This window comes from Myotis yumanensis, unplaced genomic scaffold, assembly GCF_028538775.1.
Source record: "Myotis yumanensis isolate MYYU_CA2020_CCGP unplaced genomic scaffold, mMyoYum1.0.hap1 SCAF_1, whole genome shotgun sequence".
Lineage (NCBI taxonomy): Eukaryota > Metazoa > Chordata > Mammalia > Chiroptera > Vespertilionidae > Myotis > Myotis yumanensis.
Window position 1 is genome coordinate 183,084,683 of NW_027223752.1, and position 17,455 is coordinate 183,102,137.

The 17,455-nt window shown below is 36.4% G+C and overlaps 1 protein-coding gene across 11 annotated transcripts in view; it reads right to left on the reverse strand.

The window, feature by feature from the left end:
- The window catches only part of PTPN13 (protein tyrosine phosphatase non-receptor type 13), a 209,647-nt gene that overhangs the window by 39,520 nt on the left and 152,672 nt on the right, over positions 1–17,455 (reverse strand). For all 11 annotated transcript variants that reach the window (XM_070393196.1, XM_070393249.1, XM_070393188.1 and 8 more), the window contains 11 exons: positions 16,067–16,160; positions 15,355–15,440; positions 14,225–14,387; positions 12,661–12,875; positions 12,466–12,564; positions 10,512–10,876; positions 9,437–9,611; positions 6,610–6,768; positions 5,338–5,509; positions 5,023–5,233; positions 1,092–1,162 (listed from right to left, as the gene is read on the reverse strand). In XM_070393196.1, the coding sequence (XP_070249297.1) occupies positions 1,092–1,162; positions 5,023–5,233; positions 5,338–5,509; positions 6,610–6,768; positions 9,437–9,611; positions 10,512–10,876; positions 12,466–12,564; positions 12,661–12,875; positions 14,225–14,387; positions 15,355–15,440; positions 16,067–16,160 (1,810 nt within the window). The remainder of the gene's footprint in view (positions 1–1,091; positions 1,163–5,022; positions 5,234–5,337; positions 5,510–6,609; positions 6,769–9,436; positions 9,612–10,511; positions 10,877–12,465; positions 12,565–12,660; positions 12,876–14,224; positions 14,388–15,354; positions 15,441–16,066; positions 16,161–17,455) is intronic.

Here is a 17,455-nt window from a genome sequence, read left to right on the forward strand (position 1 = left end):
AGGAGAGGAACAGATCTGCCAGCTTTCAGAAGATAAACTACGACTGCAATCTTAGCTACTTTTGGTACTTAGGTGCTACTACCTGATAACCTAAAAGTTTATTTATGTATGATGTACTGAATTTACATTTCATATACATTAATTTTTTTCTTTAAAAAAAAATAATTCTTTATTGTTGAAAGTATTACATATGTCCCCCCCACTACCCCCCTCCAGTCTGCCCCCACCCCAGACCCTCACCACCCCATTGTCTGTCCATTAGCCATGCATGTATGCATACAAGGTCCTTGGTTGATTACCTCCTACCCACCCACCCTCCCCCATCTTCCCTCTGAGATTCCGCACTCTATTCCATGCTTCCATATCTCTGGATCCATTCTGTTTATCAGTTTATTTTGTTACTTAGATTCCACATATGAGTGAGATTATGTAATACTTCATATGCACTAATTTTTAACATTTCCCTGTGCCTAACATTCTTATTATTACATTAATACTAGCATTAATAGCTACATTTGCTGACCCCAATTATGTAAGTGAGAGCATGGAGTCAGACATCCTAGGTTTAAATTCTAGCTCTACTGGATATTAACTCTATGAGTTTGGGCAAGTTATCACACTTCTCTGTGCCTCAGTTTCCCTTCTATAGAAGGAGGATAATAATAACACTAGTGTGACAGGACTGTTGTTGCGGAGACTAAAGAACTTAGAAGAATACTTAGTGCAGAACAAGCATCAAATCGATGTTAACTGCTGCCACAATTACGAATTCTAAAATTTATATTATGATGCTAAAATGTAAGACATATATTTTGCTTACTCATTGCCATATTCACAATGACCAGAACAGTGCCCAGAACAGATAAAAAATTAAGTAAATGTCTGAATAAACTATTATATGACAATTAACGTGATATTTCACATATATTATTGTATTAATGCCTCATTATAATCTTGCAAGGTAGCCAGAGCTCCTGCAAAACACCCTGCAAAGGCAATAAGAACATTTTAGTGATAGTGTCCGTACCTGCTTCTGGAAAAAACAGTTACGTTTCCATCACTATTTGTGTTATAAGTGAATGTATCCTTACCATTGGCTTTGGCTGACTTTGGAGTTGAAATGGCAGACTTCTTGGAACTTGGGATCACTGGCTGACCATCTCTGTGTTATAAAAAAATGAAAGACAATTGCAAATTACTCAAGAAGTTTGTTTAAATATCCTTTCAACCATCTCTTAATTAGACTAAGGAGTTTTATTTTGGATGGGCTTTAAGGGGTCTAGGCAACCCCTAAAACTAAAGACAAAATTTCATCAGTCTTCATCTACGTATTTTCTGAAGGGAAATATTCTTGACCAAAAAAAGATTAAGAATCACTTCTTTATATAATCTCTCCTTGGGTTTCAGTTCAACATATCACATTATTCCCCCTCTCATATCAAACACTGGTAAAATTTCATGATCTAATAACTTGGTTCTCTGTCACTCAAGTAATAGTTCAAAGATAACTTAGAAATCATAGATCACTGTTTTACAACCCTAAAGCCCTTGATATGTGTTTTACTTTTAAGTTATTTAAAGTGAAAATCTAGACAATATAACATATATTCAAAGGACCATGAGAAGAATAATACCACCCAATATGAAAAACAGTAAAAAAGCCCAAGCCAGTTTGGCTCAGTGGATAGAGCATTGGCCTGAGGACTGAAGGGTTCTGGTTTGATTCCAGTTAAGGGCACATGCCCAGGTTTCGGTCTTGATCCCCAGTAGGGGGTGTGCAGGAGGCGGCCAATCAGTGAATCTCTCTCATCATTGATGTTTCTATCTCTCTCTCCCTCTTCCTTCCTCTTTGAAATCAATAAAAACATATATTAAAAAAAGAAAAGAATAACAGTAAAAAAGACAGCATCTTGGAAACAGGGTTAGCATGCAGTGTTACTACTGTTAATACTTGAGAAAAAAGGGAGGCTGCCTAAGGTATACAATGTTGAGAGAGGCAATTTGCCATGGGCCCTATGCATTCCTGCATATTATTTCTGGGTGACCCAGAAATGCAAGGCCGAGACCACTTTTTATCTGGGACAATTCTCAAGGCTATGTTTGTGGTGAGCAAGCTTGAGGGATGACATAACTTCTTTTCCCAAACAAAAAGCAGGCTTTCTAGCAGCCACCATAAAGGGGCAGGTTCCTGGGCTCTTCTTAAAGTGTTCCCCTCCTGGAATACAACCCACTGCAAGTGCAGGAATCCACTAGGTGCACATATGTCATCTCTGTGGGCCTCAGAGACGTGTGGAATTGACACCAATACCATTTTCAGTAAGTATTTTGTCTCTGATGCACGAGTTTCATATCTCCTACCAGCATGCAAGAAACAACAACTGGCTAACTTACTAGCTTGCAAGTAGGGTAAAATCACAGACCCTTTACCATTCTTGACATAGAGATAATTAACATAAATAAAAACCCCTCCATTACTGCTCTCCTGTCGATAAGGACAGCAGATATATCAACAGTGGAGAGAGAGCTGGAAGAACAAAGGGGAAAGCAATTGGGACTACCACTATTATATTTTAGTGACTCCAGAAAAGATAGAAGTAGAAAGAAAAAAGAAAAGCAATTTCAGAGCTAGAGTAAAGGGTGCTCTACTGATTTTGAGGCAATAAATAAATAAATAAATAAATAAATAAATGTATGTCAGCTAAATCTCTGGTTTACAGAGATGTTAATTTTCACAAAAATATTTTTCAGGTTGTTTGAACACTTTCCTTCCCCACCAATTAACATTCAGCTACATCTATGAAAGTAACTCCATGCCCAATCTAATTTTTAAAATATATGAGAGAAAACAGTCAAGAATTACATTCAAGGGAAAAAGTACACATTCTGACTTAAAGGTTTAGAAGGAACAAATAAGTTTACTATCAAATGATTTAATTAATAGTTCCTATATTTTGGGAGACACACTCTGTAAAACTCATCATGTATCAAGATAAAAATGGGGCGTTTCCCTTTATACAATAGAAGCCTGTCGTCTAGAAGGCCTGGATCATGTGCATTGTGGGTGGCAGAATAATGCCCCCTCACCCCCGCCCAGTGTATACATTGTAATCCTCAACCTGTGAGTATGGAACCAAGGCAAAAGAGGTTTTCAGATGTGAGTAAGGTAAGGTTCTAGAGATGAGGAGATTATTTTGGATTATCTGGCAGGGCTTGATGTAATCACAGCGGTCCTTATAGATGAAAGAGTGAGGCAGATAATCAGAGAAGAGATGTGGTGATAGAGCAGAATGCTGACTTTGAATATAGAAGCAGGCTATGAACCAAGGAATACCAGCAATCTCTAGGACAGGGGTGGGAAACCCCTGGCACGCGTGCCAAACATGGCACGCCAGTAACTTTTGCTGGCACGCGAAACCCCCTCTTACAATCTTCCATTTACAATTTTTTTCTTAATATCGACTTTTTTATTTTTCAGATAAATTCAGTGTAGGTGCATCTTAGATAAATAAATAATTTTACATAACAAGTTATCTTAAAGACCATAGACATGGATTGATGAGAGAGGGGAAGAGCAATTTCTATGCCTCTGCCTTAACTCTCCCTGCCTTCCTAGACCCTATCACTGTTTTGGTTTCATCCACATACGCTTGTGAATCTTTGTTCTCAGTGATGAATTTTGTTAAGTCTCGTAATAGGAGTAGCCTGATGGATGAAAGTAGTAGCTCATGCATATCTCTGAAGGTCACGAAATATAAACCTGATGTAAAATCTCTATCATCAGTGATGCAGCAGCAAAAGTCCCACTGATAATATCAGATGGAGTCATAAAGTTTTCTGTCGGACTATCACTGTACATGTATACATTAAAAAATAAACGTATTTTTCATCATCATATACTGTGTTTTTGTCGCTTGAATGAATTTTATTATTTCTTCAAGGTTCTTCACATACATACACCTTAAGAGATATCAAGTAGGCGTAACATGTTCTCAAAAAATTAGGGTTGGCACGCAGAAGAATTTTGAGTCAGAGATTTTGCTGGTTTTGGCACGCACTCACAAAAAGGTTGCCCACCCCTGCTCTAGAAGGTGGAAACAGCAAGGAAATGGATTATCTCCTGGAGAAGGAATGCAGCTCTGCCTTGCTTTTAGCTCACTGAGACCCATTTTGTACTTCTGACCTCCAAAACTGTTAAGACAATAAACTTCTGTTGTTTTAAGCCACTATATTTGTAGTAATTTGAAATAATACATATATTTTTCAATTTATTTCATTTTTAAGTGAAACAAAAATTACTATTAGCATTTCTTATTACGTGGAATTGTTGTGAGGTAGAGTGGGTGTGGTGATTCCACGCCTCACTGGTTGTAGACATGAGGTGTAGGCTTGACTGTCCCGACACTGGGAGTGGGCCAAGACTGGCCTAAGCCAATCAATATGTTCCTGTCCCTTTGCTTCAATTCAGGGACTGGTCTTCATTTAGATCTAAGACAATCAGCACACAATCCTTGCTTTACCACGGTGATTGGCGAGGCTTTTTAAGACTGCTCTGGAAGGTGTAATATGCAGGTGCGAGGCGTGAGCCTGACACAGACATGCGACTTTTGTGCAGGAAACATGCACAGAGTAGAGAATAAAAACAGAAAAGAAACGGAGCCAGAGGCCTAATCAAATTTTACCTGACAACTACATAACCTTTTTAACCATAAATGGCAGGAAATTCCCTTTCTTGTTTAAACCAAATTGAGTGGTATTTTCTGTTACTTGCAACTGAAAACATCCTAAATGACAAATGTAGTAACCACCCTATTAATAATTGCAAACGTATATCCAAACACAAATCTGCTTCAAGTGCTCTGAGAATCTCTTGTCAATCAGGAAGTCTGTTTAACTTAATAAAGTTCTGCCAGTTTAGTCTGTGAATTAGTAATTCAGGAATATATCTTTAAGAAAACATAAATAAAACCAAGAGCTGTGTACGCAGACACAGACAGAACCCACAAATAACTGCAGAGTTAGTACCTTGTTGCTTTTAACACCAGTGAAGGAAGTGACATGTCTAATGCTCTCTCAGCTGCTTCCAAGGTCATGCCTTGTGTGCTGACTCCATTCACATAGTGGATGATGTCTAATAGTTGGAGATTACCCTCCGTCGCTGCAGCTGACCTCGGATTGATATCACTGATATATACCACTTGATGGAGGCTGCCGTGACCTCCAGATAAGGAAAAACCTTCAGGGAATAAAAAAAACACATTTGTTTCCTTAGCCTTAAGAGTATTTATTTTTAATCCAGCCAAGAAAAATCACACTGCATAAAGCTTGAATTTGCATTACCCAATTCTTCTTTGTTGCACGTTAATGTAATGTCAGGTAGCAAATGAGGCGGCACTGGCATCCTGGGTAATTCTAGAACTCTCCCAAGAACTAATCTGACTGTCTTGGGTGCAGCCCGTAGCAGATTCACTGCATCTGTGTGAGTAATGTTTGTAACATCTGTATCATTAACCTACACAAATGAGAAAGGGGAAAAAGTAAGATTATAATTTTTGGAACGGAGAAGTTGCCAAGAAAATATATTAACCCCCTAACTCAGCGATTTTCAAGCAGTGTACTGTGGCACACTGGTGTGCCACAAGAATTTTTAAAACATGCAATACCTGACTATTCAGGGGCACTGACCTCTTTTCCATTAGATTGTAAAAAAAAAAATGACAACAGCCAACACAACAGTAGCTGTCCGATGTGAATGAATCAAAAAAATTTTGATACCTATTTTTTGTCTGATTTTCAAAAAATATATTTTTTGGTGTGCCACAAGTTTTAGCAATTAGTTTATGTGTACCAGATGAAGTAGGTGGAAGACTGCGCCCTAACTTTTTTATATATAATATATATTAGCCAGTAAGAGATTCACAATAAAAACTGGTCCCTAGCCCTGATTGGTGTGGCTCAGTTGGTTGGACATTTCCTGTGTATCAGGAGGCTGCAGGTTTGATTCCTGGCCAAGGACACATGTTAGGGTTTTGGGCTTGATCCCGGGAAGGGGCATGCAGGAGGTAGCTGAGTGATGTTGCATTCTCACATCAATGTTTCTCTCTCTCTCTCTCTCTCTCTCTCTCTCTCTCTCTCTCTCTCCATACTTCTCTCTCTCTCTCTAAAAAAAATAAAAATCAATAAACTATTTAAAAAAAAAAGAATAGTCTCTAATTTATTGGTAATAGCCTGTACTGTGAAAATACAATAAACACAATGATCAAGTAATTATAAGTAAAATATAATGTAAGATACTTAACAAATGCATCATTTTTTGCTGGTGTAGGAAACTTATCCTTATAGTAATTTAAGAAACTTTCTGTCCTTGAAACCCAAGATAACTTGTTTAATGCTTTAACTGAGTTGAGAGGGACTTCCATATTAAAAAGAGAACTTTAAGCATTTTTCAAACTGTTAACTGTATAAAGGCCTTTACTTTTAAGAGGTAGAGAAGGAAAACAAACCAAACAGAGAAATAGAATGTTATATTAACTCAACCTTCTTATTCTTCTCTCCAGCCCTTGCTTGCTCTCTGGCTACATTTGCAAAAATTCATCCCATGTAGTATCTTACCTTTATGAGCCGGTCCCCGGGCTTTAGCCTTCCATCGCTTTTGGCTGGATCCTGAATGACATCATGAACATAACAACCAATACTCTGATTGCCTTTGGTTACTGTAAAGCCCAGGCTTCCTTTTTCTGATTTAATTAGAGTAATGACAAGTTCTACTTCCTAAGGGAAGAAAACAGTGATTCCTTTAGGAAGTCTATTCTGCGTTACACACAAACAGAAAGATGATTATTATTTCTATTGAATAACAGAGTGAGGAAACCAATCCCTAAAAGGTTACTTATCTTGTCCAAGTGAAGAAGCCAGGCCTATCCAACTCTAGATAGAATACCCTCCAATGTGAAAGTTGGGTTTAAATACAACATTATATGTTTGTCTAGAGCAGTGGTTCTCAACCTTGGCTGCACATTAGAATCACCTGGGAATCTTTTTAAAATCCTGATTTCTGGGCCTCATCCTCTGGAAATTCTGTTTCTTTGTTATGGGGTGGGGCCACAACATTAGTAACAAAGAAGCAGAATTTCCGGAGGATGAGGCCCAGAAATCAGGATTTTTTTTTTTTTTTTCTTTCAATTTGTTTATGTGATGTATCACATTTATTGATTTACGGATGTTGTACCATCCTTGCATCTCTGGGATAAATCCTACTTGGTCATGGTGTATGATCCTTCTGATGTACTGCTGGATCCGATTTGCTAAGATTTTGTTGAGGATTTTGGCATCTATGTTCATGAGGGATATTGGCCTGTAATTCTCTTTCATTGTGATGTCTTTACCTGGTTTTAGTATTAGGGTGATGCTGGCTTCATAGAATGAGCTTGGAAGCGTTCCTTCCTCTTGAATTTTTTGTAGTAGTCTGAGGAGGGTAGGTTTTAGTTCTTCCTTGAATGTTTGGTAAAACTCCTCTGTGAAGCCGTCTGGCCCTGGGCTTTTGTTTGCTGGAAGCTTTCTGATGACTGCTTCAATTTCTTCCATAGTTATTGGCCTATTGAGGTTTTTAGATTCTTCCTGATTGAGTTTTGGAATGTTGTATTTTTCTAGGAATTTGTCCATTTCCTCCAGGTTGTCTAGTTTGTTGGAGTAGAGTTGCCCGTAGTATTGTTTAACAATCATTTGTATTTCTGTGGGGTCTGTTGTTATTTCGCCTCTATCATTTCTGATTTGGTTTATTTGGGACCTCTCTCTTTGCTTCTTGGTGAGCCTGGCTAGGGGTTTGTCAATCTTGTTTATCCTTTCAAAGAACCAGCTCTTGGTTTCATTGATTTTCTGTATTGTTTTTTTGGTCTCTATTTCATTGATTTCTGCTCTAATCTTTATTATCTCCTTCCTTCTGCTCACTCTGGGGTTTTCTTGTTGCTCTCTTTCTAATTCTTTGAGTTGTAGAGTTAGATGATTGACTACCAAGAAATCAGGATTTTAAAAAGATTCCCAGGTGATTCTAATGTGCAGCCAAGGTTGAGAACCACTGGTCTAGAGGTTATCTGAGACAGAATTTATTCGTGCTTCAATTCTTGTATTTTCAGGATAAACAAGAACACATTAGTGGCTATATCTTGATTATCAAAGAATACTTTCTGAAGGTTAGGTTCAGAAAATTCTTTATATATTTCTAGATAAGCAAAATAGATGTCAAGAGCCACAAAAAAGGTTTGTTTGTTTTTGTATTAATTTTTTTGGTTAACCCTCACCCGAGGATATTTTTCCCATTGCTTTTTCAGAGAGAGTGGAAAGGAGAGAGGGAGGAGGAGAGAGAGAGAGAGAGAGAGAGAGAGAGAGAGAGAGAGAGAGAGAGAGAGAGAGAGACTGATGTGAGAGAGACATATCGATTGGTTGCTTCCGGCACATACCCCAACTGTGGCTGGGGATCGAATCTGCAACCCAGGTATATGCCCTTGACCAGGAATCAATCCCATGACCCTTCGGTGTGCAGGCTGATACTCTAACCATTGAGCAACACCAGCCAGGGCTTAGTATTTTTTGTTGTTGTTGTTGTTAATATGAAGTCTTTGGGTGACTACATATCACAACTTTATATATTTAGTTGCATACATATATATTTTTTAAGATTTCAGCTGACATAAAGGTTGCTTACAGGTTATAGGGGTGATGACAGACTTCTTAGGAAATAATTCTAAGATTAGTTTCACTCTATTGCTGAGAATGGGACTGAAGATATAGATACTACACACACACACACACACAATTATAGGCAAACAAAATATTTGGAAAGATTAACTCCAAAATGTATATGGTTTTTGGGTGGTGGAATAAAAGTGTTAATCGTCTTTTCTTTGTTTTCTAATTTTCCTACAACAAATATTTATCACATGAATAATAAAAACAGTTTTGAAAAAGACTAACTTTAGATCAGTGTAAATGATATTATTATTATTGAAAATTTGGCTTCCAAACTGAATTTGTAGGCTTAGAAGTTCTAGGGCTATTAGTTCAATGTAAAGGAATCCATTTGCTCACAAAACAAGTATGGCAGAGAAAAAAATTTATTCAGTCTTGATTAAAAAATAATTCATTAGAATTTAGCAAATAGCAGATACTGAATTAGATGCTCTATGTATATTATTCCATTTAATCCGCACCACGTGAGGTTACTAGCCCCATTTTAAGGCCAAAACTACGAAGACTCAGAAGAATTAAGTAATTTTTCCACAGGCATTTGCCAAATGGCAGTAAGTCAGCGGCAGAAACAGGATTTGCACCTAAATTTTTTTTTGTTTTTCCCCCTAATTCTCAGCAGAGAGACATACCAACTATGCTATCTATTTACTGGACATGAATATAAAAATATTTTAATACAGCATAAACAACTCACCAGCTCTAAGTCTTCAAGGTGGTTTTCCAAATCAGTCTTCAAAGATGTCAAGCTAGCTTGTCTGGTTGGTTCAGAGGTGTGACGTGTATGATATTTATCTGTTAAATTCGTGGAAATAGATTCTGTTTGGGGTGGTCCAGGAGTCACATCCAGTGGTAGAGGGGAAGGAGGATTACTACAGAGACAAAGAAACAAGACTCTTTTCAAATACATTTCAATGTCAATATAGTAAGTTTGTGCTGCAAACAGAAAATTTTAATATTCATATCTGCTTTTGATTGAGATTCTAGCTACTTTTTATCTGACTCTGGACTATGAATTTATCTCACACCTGTTATATGCTAACATTACCAATGTTCTATTTTGAAGCTCTTTATAAAATGCACAAATCAGTAAGACAGATTAAATAAATATACTTTTGATTCCTGGTTGTTAATTTAAGGCTGAAGCTAATGTGTTTAAATTTTCTAAGAAAGAGAAGAAGAAAATAAATGTCTTATTTCTGTGGTTATTTTAGATGATACAATAGGAAAAAAAATACTTGAATGAATATGATTGAACCTGGATATATATACAAAGACATAACCAAACAGTAAAATGTATGAATAACTATTGGAGGCATACATGTCTCTTTATATGCCTGTTTTCAATGATTTCTCCTTTTCCCACCTTCTGTACTCTTATATATCCTACCTTATGCAAACTCTCCACCCCTTCCTCCATACCACGCCCTTTATATTTTTACTCACTACTCTCCTACCCCATCACTGTCTAAATAGGTTTCTTCTCTTTCTGTCAAGTAATCGGAATGATGGTGAAATACAAAGAACTTTCCCAATTTTTAGTAAATATGCTTGAGAGAGCAGTAAGGCTCAGGTTGAATGGCTAGAGAGCTTACAGGTTTGCTAACTAAAACTGTCAGCCACAATAGTTAGATAGCCAATAGAGTCATCATCTACTTAATCACTGTGAAATTCACTTACAGGCACATTTCATTCTTAGAGAAATGGAGATTGCTCTCCTGTTACTAACAGTTAGTTGTGTTGAGTGATAAGCATTACGATATTGGCAATACCTGTGCTCGAGTCCTGGTTTGTTGGATATTTTCTGAGGATAGTAAAACATGGTACAAATGGTATCTTCCTGACTCTTGGTTGCCTCGTGTTGATTTTGTGCCAGTGGTAGCATGTTGCTTAGAGTCTGCTGAAAAGCTGAACTCCAGCTCATATTTGGAATTTTTGCTGGAGCTTTCACTAAGTCTTCTTCTCCGCTCCCACTGCTGTCACTGTCACTGTCTTTCCTGGATGAGGATGAGCACTCTTTCTTGCTTTTGTCAGACATTTCATTTTCATCTGAGCTGGTGCCTGGCCCTACACATGCTGGCTGGGAGGGCTCTTTACTGTTGTTTGGAAGTACTTGTGCTGGAGAATGCAGTGGGGTCTGTAATGGACACATTTAAAGAGACCTGAATGTGACAACTTATAGTAATTTTAGAACACTTGATAGAAAATGAACACGTTCAACAACAGCACTTTCTATTAAAATATTCTATTATTTTTTATAAAGTAATTATACTCATTAGAGAAAAAAATCATATATAAAAATAACTGTTAATATTTTATGACTTATATTTTAAATCAGAATTAGAGTTATAGTATATATTCTGCTTTGTATCCTACTTTCAAAATTTAGGTTTTTATGAGTACTTTCTGAGGCCCTTAAATATACTTTGAAAACAACCATATAAAACTGTATAATAATCCTACAGATGGCTATACCTTTAATTTATTTCAGAATTCTCCTTTTATTGGATACAGAGCTAGTTTCTAGCTTTACACTATTAATAGAAATCTAGAGGAACTTCTTTGTATATAGATTTTCACCCAAGTTTCTAATTACTTCCTTATAATTTTCTATATAATTAAAATAGAATTTTTTATAATCAGCACATAGGATGTTTTTAAAGGCCTTGTTAAATATTTCCAGATTGCTTTCCAGAAAGATTGTATAATTTATATACTCATCAAGAGAGTTCCACCAGTTCCTAACTGCTGACCCAAATCAACGTAGTTTCTCTCTCTCTCTCTCTTTCTCTAATGTAGTCTCTTAAAATGCTATTTATAACATGCCCTATAGAAATGTTACTTTCCTATTAATAGCCTTCTCACACTTTTATTTCTGATATAAAGGTTACAAGTTTCTCCTGCCTTTTCTCCCAGGGGTCATGTTCACTGTTTATGGAACACTACTTTTTTAAAATCCTCATTTGAGGATATTTATTAATTTTAGAGAGAGAGGAAGGGAGAAAGAGAGAGAGAAACATCAGTGTGAGAGAGAAATATCGTTTGCTTGCTTCCTGTATGCACCCTGACCAGGGATTAAAACTGCAACCTAGGTATGTGTCTTGACTAGAATAGAACCCATAATCTTTTTGGTATACAGACAACCAACTGAGCCACCCAGCCAGGGCAGAACACTATTTTAAGTACATAGGACAAAGGTTGTCTTTCTTCCAAGGCTGTCTTATCTATCAGTATGCAATTTATAACTAACTCCAAAATAGATTTTGGATCCTTTAGATATTCCTTGACATAAAAAAGGAAAATAAACAAACTTATTTTAAAATATGTTTTAAAAAAGCAAAATATCTTAAATAATTCTCATTTTTATCTAATCTTACTTAGAATGAAAATTATGTTTCCCCGTTTGGTCCAATGAAGAAATAAACAAAAAGGTTTTTATAACCATTATTTTATGTCTTTTTCGATTTATGCTTAGAAAACAAATTCCTAAAATCCTTGAAGCTAGAATTTTAGAATTGGAAGGGAAAGAAGAGAAAGTGAATTGAATTACTTTATATTGCAAATATAGGATGCACTCAGAGGTTAAGTGACATATACAAGATAATACTCTTAGCCGAAGTAACTGGAATAAAACCCCGGAGATCATGCTATATGAAATCACTACAGCTGAATTAATCACTCAATTGGTATTCTACAAAAACATAAATTACTTTTTGCAGGTCTTACCAAAAGAGCAGGGTCAATGTCTGGTAGCACACCAGGTGGAGGTCTGCAGAGAAGCAAGGATACTTCTGGAGATGTTCCTCTGAGAGCAGATATAACTTCCTGGGGGTACCATAAATGACAAGGGAAGCTGTAGTTAAACCACCATTGCCAGATCATTCTGAAAGGCCAATCTCTCTCCACATGCTTGGGGCTCACCTGCTGAGACAGTCCTTTCAAAGAGGCTCCGTTCACTTTCAAGATAACATCCCCCACATCAATTTTTCCACTTTCTGCTGCTGGCTGTCCAGGGAAGAGCTTTTTAACCCTTACTATGCTGGTATTCATTTGCTCAGGTATAAGATTATCTTCTCGAGAAAAACTGAATCCTAGGCCTGAGCTATTTTTAAACAATTTTACCTCAAATGTATTCTCTGCAGAAAAAAAAAAAAATTAAAAAAATTCTTACATGTTATGTATACATACGAACATACAAACATAAATACTTTTAGACACATTTTAAAAAGCCCATTTCTCCACCATATTTACAGCTTTAAATGTACTCACTGTATTCTTATTCTATAAGCAAATCCTATTTCACACTATAAATCAGAAAACTAAATGTAATGAACTAAGCTGCATGAATTAACTGCTTGAACAGAAAAGAGGATTTTGAAATAAGGGTTCTGAAAATGAAATTATGCTTAATCCCTCGTGTTTTAAAAGACTGTAGAATAACAGAAGAAGAAGAAGAAAAATCCAAGAGAGGAGAAGAATAACAAAAAGCCAGGTATGCAATGAGAGAGAAAGGTAAGAGCAAAACAAATGTTAGAGAAGGCATGGGGAAGATGATATTCTAATGAGTCGGTACAGTATAACATAACCCAGTAGATTGCGATGACATTATGAGAAAATTCTCATCATCAACAATTTTTTTTTTAAATAAGCAGAAAAAGGAAAAAACATATTTAAAAAAATGATGTAAGAAATAAAGAATATAGGACAGTGAGATTAAGTGGGTATACTAATTTTACTTTCATAATCAGGAAAAATATATGCTGGGTTGTATTTTCCCCTTACTTTTGGGACTAATTTAGAGTTGCTAACATTTGTGCAATCAAATAAGAATTTAAAATAAAAGACAAATAAGGACTTTATACCACCACCATCCTTCATAAAGTAAAGGACATTTTTCCTTTTATGCCCCTTAAAAAGAAGATAAATGGAATCTGAGAATAAAGGGGACTTCTGTATCATGAACACATTTAGCAAAAAGTTCAACACTACATCATTTTTAATTTTCTTATTTTGCTACTAATTAGTGGTAAGTCCAAGGGCTGTCAAAGTTTGTAGGAAAGATCAGTTTCTGGGATCTATTAGGTAAATTTCTACTCAGGGTTAGCTTGACAAGTCCATAAAATTAAACGGAAATATAGAAAATGTAAGAGTCAAGATTTCATATGGGGTTAAAGCCATTTTCAGGTATTATTTCTATATTTTTATGTTTTTTCCCTTACAGATGTGATTTTGAATTTTACAACTATTTAAGGCACTATTATAGGACCATAATCTGTTTCAAGCATGACTTCATCATCCAAAGTCTTTCAGACTCTAAAAGCAGCAAATATGTCATTAAAAAAAAAAAAATTCAGTGTGGTGCTACATCAGATTATTCACATTTGACAAGAATAATTAAAGAGACTCAGGCATGAATTGTATCCAACATGCAAAACTCCAATTTTGAATACGCGAAAGCTGAGATGACAGTGTCCTAAGGCCTGACCTTCAGTGACAAAGCTGTAGTCTTTGACAGGAGTCGTTTTCTTCACCATTTTTTCTGGGACTTGACCTTCACCATCCAGATATGGAAGGTTGCACTGTGGGGTTACAGGGGCATGTTCTTTGGATGCTGGAGACTGTCCCTTTTCTAACAACAGATGAACCAACTGAACAAATGAAAAAGCACTTCATTAATGAAAAATAACTATAAGAAAGCAGATCAATTTTCAGGATTTTTGTATAACTGATGGTATATATTTCAAGTAAATAACTGGTCTACTAAAGTATAGGGAGAGAAAAAAATGGAACAAAAGCAAGGGATTTGAAAATTTCGAAATTAAGTTTTTAATATTTTCTGTATAAAACAATAAATGATTAAAAAGAAAAAAAAAAGTCTATTATAAAATAACAGATATGCCCTGGCCAGGTGGATCAGTTGGTTGAAGTGTTGTTCAGTGTGTCAACAGGTTTCAGGCTCAATTCCTGGTCAGAGCACATACCTAGGTTTTACGTTTGATCCGCAGTTGGAGGACATCTTGGGAGGCAACCCTTCTACGTTTCTCTCTCACATTGATGCTTCCCTCACTCTCTCCCTAAACATCAATGAAAACATATCCTTGGGTGAGGATTAAGAAAAAAATAAAATCACAAACATATTATAGAAAATTGTGGTACTAGAATAAAATCACCACTGTACTATAATATAAAGACCATTGTAAATATTTTGCTAAACTCCCTGACTTAAAATGTATTTCAACAAAATAAATTTAGCCTTGAGGATAAAGAATGACTAGAAGTGAAAATCACTAAATATTTGTAGATGCTGATGAAAATTTTAAAAATTCAATCTCCACCACTCCTTCTGTCAGATCTCTGGTAATATTAGGGCTAAATGTGATACAGAAAGCCAGTTTCTTCAGTAAAAAAACTAAAACCTCTTGTCATAATACTTGCTTTTTTTTTTTTTTTTTAATACTTGATTCTTAATTTGTAGAAAAAAATACTAGGATGTTTATATAAATCAGGCTTGGTTTGTTGACTAATAAATTTAGAGATTTCAATGAAATTGATATTATTCACACATTATTATGTTCTTCTATGGTATCTTATAAATTTGGTATAATGATCTATTACCTGTCCTGTATTTCTCAGTGTTTCCACAGCTTGCTTATGGGTAGCTCCTTCCAGACTAACTCCATTAACAGCTAGGACACGATCACCTATAAATCAGGCAGTCATTTTGAAAAAAGCAAATCATAAAATATAATCATGCTCTTTAATACCGTGTGATCTTGTTTCGTATTAACTTATTCAGGAGAGACTCAAATTCTGGACAAAACTGTCACAGTTTCTTTAATGTGTATTTAATTTCTTTTCCAATTCTACGGCTAATCTTAGGTACATTTTAGAATACGATATTGTATATATCGTAAAAGTGATTTAAATCATGGTATAATATAAATTAAACTACAAATGTAGAGCATTGGAGGGAACTAAACTAGTTAGTTCTGATTAGAAATGTAGATGTCACTGTTTTTACAAGGTCACTATCCTTTTGCCATCCTCTGGTAGTTTACCTCTTAGGAAGTGCAAAACATGAACTAAATTATCACCAAAATATTTTCTTTTTTTTTTTTCACCAAAATATTTTCTGATACTAGAGAATAAGGTGAAAAAGAAGAGTTTTGGGAATGACATCAAGGAGTTTTTTAATACTCAAGTCCTAAAATAATTGTATATGTTCTTATTTTATATTAGGAATAATCTGAAGGTCTATATCAACTTTCTAATTTATATGTTGAAGTGATAACCCTCTATATAATTCCCACACACACAAATAGTCTACCTTTGTGAATTCTACCATCGAACTCTGCTGCTCCCTTGGGAAGAACAGCTTTCACATAAATGCCACCATGTCTGACACTGGTATTCACACCTCCCTATGTGGAAAAAGACAAATAAAATAACATTTTGTAATACAAAAAAGTTCACACTCCATTTTTCAAATCTGAGACCCAGAAAGCATTCAATTTATCAGCAAAAGCAGCTGCAGCATGTCAGCACATGCAATTAGTTCAATACCCCAAAACATTTCTAGCTAAGTTTTCCAAATCTTAAAGCAGTTACTTTAAGGAAAACTCTTTATTCAGAAAATAACAACATGCCAGATCTTGACTATATGAAAAATTACTCTTCCTCTGTAAGTCTATACCATGCATTATGAGCAAGCAGAAAGTAAAATTAGTGTGAGAACTTAGTTGTCAGAAAAAATAGTATATGGAATAATATACTTCTGATCATATTTGCTATTCTGAAAGCAAATCTCATGAGTCAAAGGAAAAAATTTTTTTTTTTCATTTTGAAAGATTTTGGTAGAGAAATTTGGTTATAGTGGAGATGAGAGGTAATGTGTAGATTTTTCATTCTCATATGGATATACAGCTTTTATTTCCCTTCACAATAATAGGAAGATAAAATTCTAAAGTTAAGGTCAAAAGGGAAAGAGCTATAATATTTTTAAAAATGCAAGAAAAATCGGTCTTTTTGATTTTGATATATTATATATTAACTAGAGGACCGATGCATGAAATTCATGCACTCGGGGGGGGGGGGGGGGCGCGTGTTCCTCAGCCCAGCCTGCACCCTCTCCAATCTGGGATCCCTCTCACAATCCAGGACTGCTGGCTTCCAACCACTTGCCTGCCTGCCTGCCTGATAGCCCCTAACCGCTTCTGCCTGCCAGCCTGATCACCCCTTAACCACTCCCCTGCCAACCTGATTGACGCCCGACTGCTCCCCTGCTGGCCCGATCACCTCCAACTGCCCTTCCCTGCTAGCCTGGTCATCCCCAACTGCCCTCCCCTGCAGGGCTGGTCGCCCCCAACTGCCTTCCCCTGCCAGCCCGGTCACCCCCAACTGTCCTCCCCTGCTGGCCCGGTCATCCTTAACTGTCCTCCCCTGCTGGCCTGGTTGCCCCAACTGCCTTCCTCTGCTGGCCTCCCCTGCTGTCCTGATTGCCCACAACTGCCCTTCCCTGTAGGCCATCTTGTGGCCACATGGGGGCAGCTATCTTTGACCATATGGGGGTGACCATCTTGTGTGTTGGAGTGATGGTCAATTTGCATATCACCTCTTTATTAGATAGGAGAGTGCTATTTCTATGACATTTCTAAATCACTTTTTATTACTAATATCCTTCAAATACCATAAATGATAATGTTACCATTTAGGGTAC